At 52.0% G+C, this 3,817-nt stretch overlaps 1 protein-coding gene across 1 annotated transcript; it reads right to left on the reverse strand.

Moving 5' to 3' along the window:
• Positions 1-3,358: 3,358 nt before the first annotated feature.
• On the reverse strand, positions 3,359-3,817 carry LOC131658050 (uncharacterized). The gene has a single exon (XM_058927387.1). The coding sequence runs from the start codon at positions 3,815-3,817 to the stop codon at positions 3,359-3,361; it is 459 nt and encodes a 152-aa protein (XP_058783370.1).

Here is a 3,817-nt window from a genome sequence, read left to right on the forward strand (position 1 = left end):
TAGATGGAGCTTTCAAAGAAGTTGAGGTTTTGGGAGAGGGCGAAGCGCCGAATTACCAAATAGGTTGTCCGTCCCCAGACGAGCGTATATGTTCTCGGTTCACCGGGGACAGTTTTGTGATGTATGAATATGTATTCAAAGAGCTCGGTTTCCGGTTGCCCTTCTCCGGCTTCCAGACTTCGATGATGGCGTTTCTTGCTCTGGCGCTGTCCCAATTGCATCCGAATGCTTTTGCTTTTATGCGAGCATTCGAGATTGCTTGTGATTATCTGGGTATCGGCGCTACGACCGCTCTGTTCGGCAGGTGTTTTCGTGTCCAAAGGCAGACGGCAGACGGGCGATATAGTTGGGTCTCGTTCAGAAATGCCGACCGAAAACTTTTCGGGATGTACACCGACTCAGTGAAAGGCTTCAAGGACCGGTACTTTGTCGTCCGTCCGCTCAGCCCGTCGGCTTATTCTGCAGTGTCGGATATGGTAGTTGCGCGGGATGCAGACGGGGAGTTAGAGAGGGACGAGGACGGGCAGGTAGTAAGGGAATTCTGCACGACGTTCCCGTTTTTTTGGTGCAAGGGCCACTTCTCGTCTCCCCCGAAATACTATGCTTGGGAAGATGGAGATCTGGATGAGCAGGACACGGAGTCGTACTCGGCCCTCTGCAAATACGTAGATGGTTTCACCATGTCTCAGTGGGTGACGAAGAAAGGGGATCCCGTTTTGGACGAGAATGGTGTGCCGATTGTGGAGCCGCGGGCTATTAACACTAAGGCCCTATTATCTTGTCGGACCCCCGAGGAGACTCGGGCGCTGTTAGGTCGTGTCTATTTACCTTGCTTTGCCTTTTCCGTTTGGTGTTCTTGCTAACCTGTTCGTTTCCTTTTTTCAGATGATATGCCGGAGAAGGATGACAAGCTCCTGAAGATGGTGACTCAGGACGCGAAGAAGATCCGTCAGAAAAAGGCTCGGGGAACTGGTGCTGGAGAGAACTCGGCCTCGGCTGGCTCTCCTCGGGTGAACTTGGACGAGAGGTCTCCCAAGAAGCCTCGTCATGAGCCGTCTAATCTGGGCTCCGAGCGTGGCTTCGTACTGCCTCCTTGCTACAAAGATGGGGGTTATTTTGAAAAGTTTCCCCTGGTCACCTCTCCGGATGAAGCCCGTCGGGTCAGCGAGATGGACCCCCCGGCCCTCCAGAAACAGCTGGCGAGCGATAGCGCCGCCGTGATGAGGGTTTTGGGGATGGCACAAGTGTTGGCCAATGGTGGCTCGAGTTCGGCCGAGGCTCTGAAGAAGGCGAAAGCGGCCAGGAAGATTGCCGAGGACAAGGTGAAGACCATGGAGACCGATCGTGAGAAGCTGAGGAAGAAAATTGACGCGGCTCTGAAGCAGAAGGACGGGGAGATTACAGTGGAGAAGAAGAAGCTTGCCGACCTTCAGCTTGAATGGGCTCCCTCGGCCGACGAGTTACCGGACGTTGTTGCTCTAAAATCCAGGGTCGAGCTCGTGGAGAATATAGACAGCATGAAAATGAGCCTCGCCGATATGGCTGAAGCTGGGTTCGACCGTGCAGTTCGTCAGCTGAAGTTTTTGAACCCTGGCTTGAAGGAGGATAACATTGGGCTTTCTTCGAAGATAGTGGATGGGGTTCTGGTGCCCGAATCCCCCGACGACGAAGAATAAGTAGTTTTGTCTTGGGCCTGCGTGTCTGTCTTCTTCAGCCTGCGTGCCAGTTTATGTTTGTTGGGCTATGCCCGGATTATTTGGGGCCTGCATGCCCGGCATTTTATTGTAATATCTGGATATCGCCGGTCAATTTGGTCGGCAGTTAATGTTTTATAATTTCGTTTACTCATGCGCATTTAGCCTTGTATGTTCGAAATTTTATTGTTGCATGCTCGTATATTCCGGGGAGTGATCCCAACGCTTAGAATATTATTGATAATAATTGGTCATGCTCAGATGTTCCGGGGAGTTAGTCCCAAACTTAGAATGTTTTTGATAACTATTGGTTTATGCTCGGATGTTGCGGGGAGTTAGTCCCAAACTTAGAATGTTTTTTATAACTATTGGTTTATGCTCGACCTGGGTTGATTGCCCGGGCGTTTTGTGTACGGTCCGGGTGTGCTTAACAGGTGTGCGCTAATAGAGAGCGCGAGACCGCGGTTGGGGGCCAAGTGCTCGCGGCGTGAACGATCCCATCGCGAGCTGGGGTTCTGCCGTGCAGGTACTCCCGCGGAGGGTCTAGGTGTAGAATCCGCCGGGTGGTCGGTCCTTCCATTCGATGGGGGAGTTCGACCGTTGCTGTCGTGGAGCACTCGCGTTCGTACCAATGACGCGGGTCCATGCCCGGCTATTACCTGTGTTCGATACAGATGTCCAGGGGTGTTAGGTTGTGTCTAACTGTAATAACGTCTGAGTTTTTCAGCGTTCCAAGGTCGAGCAAGTTTTTCGCCGAGAAGGTTCTCGAGGTAATAGGCGCCATTCTCGGTTTTGTCGTAAACTCGGTATGGGCCTTCCCAATTTGGGGCTAACTTTCCCTCGCGTGAGTCTTTCATGTTCCTGCGGAGCACTAGGGCGCCGACTTCGAACTCGCGCTTGATAACTTTGGCGTTGTGGCGAAGAGCTATCTGCTGTTTTAATTTTGCTTCTCGGAGGGATGATCCTGTTCGGATTTCCTCCACCATATCGAGCTCTTCCCTCATGGCCTCGTCGTTGAGCTCTTCTTCGAGGGGTGATTCGGTGCGCCGAGAAGGTTCTCGGATTTCTACGGGGATCACGGCTTCGGTATCGTATGTTAGTCTAAATGGAGTTTCGCCCGCGCTCGAGTGGGGCGTCGTCCTATATGCCCAAAGTACACTGTGTAGTTCCTCGACCCAAGCTTTTTTAGCTTCGCCGAGTCTCCTCTTCAGTCCTCGGAGGATGACACGATTGGCTGCCTCGGCTTGCCTGTTCGTCTGAGGATGCTCGACCGAGGTGAAATGTTGTTTCGTGCCGAGCTTGGCCACGAACTCTTGGAATTTTCGGTCAGTGAATTGGATGCCATTGTCGGTGATTATGGCCTGTGGTACCCCGAACCGAGCGAGTATGTTTCGTTTGTAGAAACGGAGTACGTTTTGAGATGTGATTTTAGCGAGCGCTTCGGCTTCTATCCATTTCGTGAAGTAATCCACGACGACCACTAGGTATTTATTCTGGTACGAGCCGATTGGGAAAGGTCCGAGGAGGTCCATTCCCCAGGTGGAGAAAGGCCAAGGCGAGGAGAGAGATTTAAGTTCGTTTGGGGGAGCCAAGTGCATGTCGGCATGACGCTGACATTTGTCGCATTTCCGGACATGTTCTTTGGCGTCTTGCTGCATGGTCGGTCAATAGTAGCCGGCTCTAAGAGCTTTCCTCGCTAGTGACCGGCCGCCAAGATGTTGGCCGTTGATCCCCTCGTGGAGCTCTTGGAGTATCTCGAATGCTTGCGAGGCGTCGACACATTTGAGGAGAGGGATGGAGAAGCCTCGTCGGTATAGTTTATCCTCGATAATGGTGTACGAGCAGGCTCGTCTCTTAATAGCTGAAGCTTCCTTCGCGTCAGCGGGAAGTTCGTCTTTGGTGAGGAAGTTATATACCGGGGTCATCCAACAATGGTCGTCCCCGATAGCGAATACTTGCAGAGCTTGCGCGTTTTTGCTTATGCTCGGTCTGGGCAAGATTTCTTGGATTACCGACTTGTTTCCTCCTTTCTTTCTCGTGCTCGCAAGTTTGGATAATATGTCGGCACGTGAGTTATGTTCACGGGGAATGTGCGCTACGTCTACTTTTGATAATCTTTTCAT

This window comes from Vicia villosa, linkage group LG3 (genome assembly GCF_029867415.1).
Source record: "Vicia villosa cultivar HV-30 ecotype Madison, WI linkage group LG3, Vvil1.0, whole genome shotgun sequence".
Lineage (NCBI taxonomy): Eukaryota > Viridiplantae > Streptophyta > Magnoliopsida > Fabales > Fabaceae > Vicia > Vicia villosa.

What these genes read in the sequence shown, in the direction of transcription:
- LOC131658050 (XM_058927387.1), bottom strand. Translation starts at nt 3,817, where the DNA reads ATGAAAAGATTATCAAAAGTAGACGTAGCGCACATTCCCCGTGAACAT.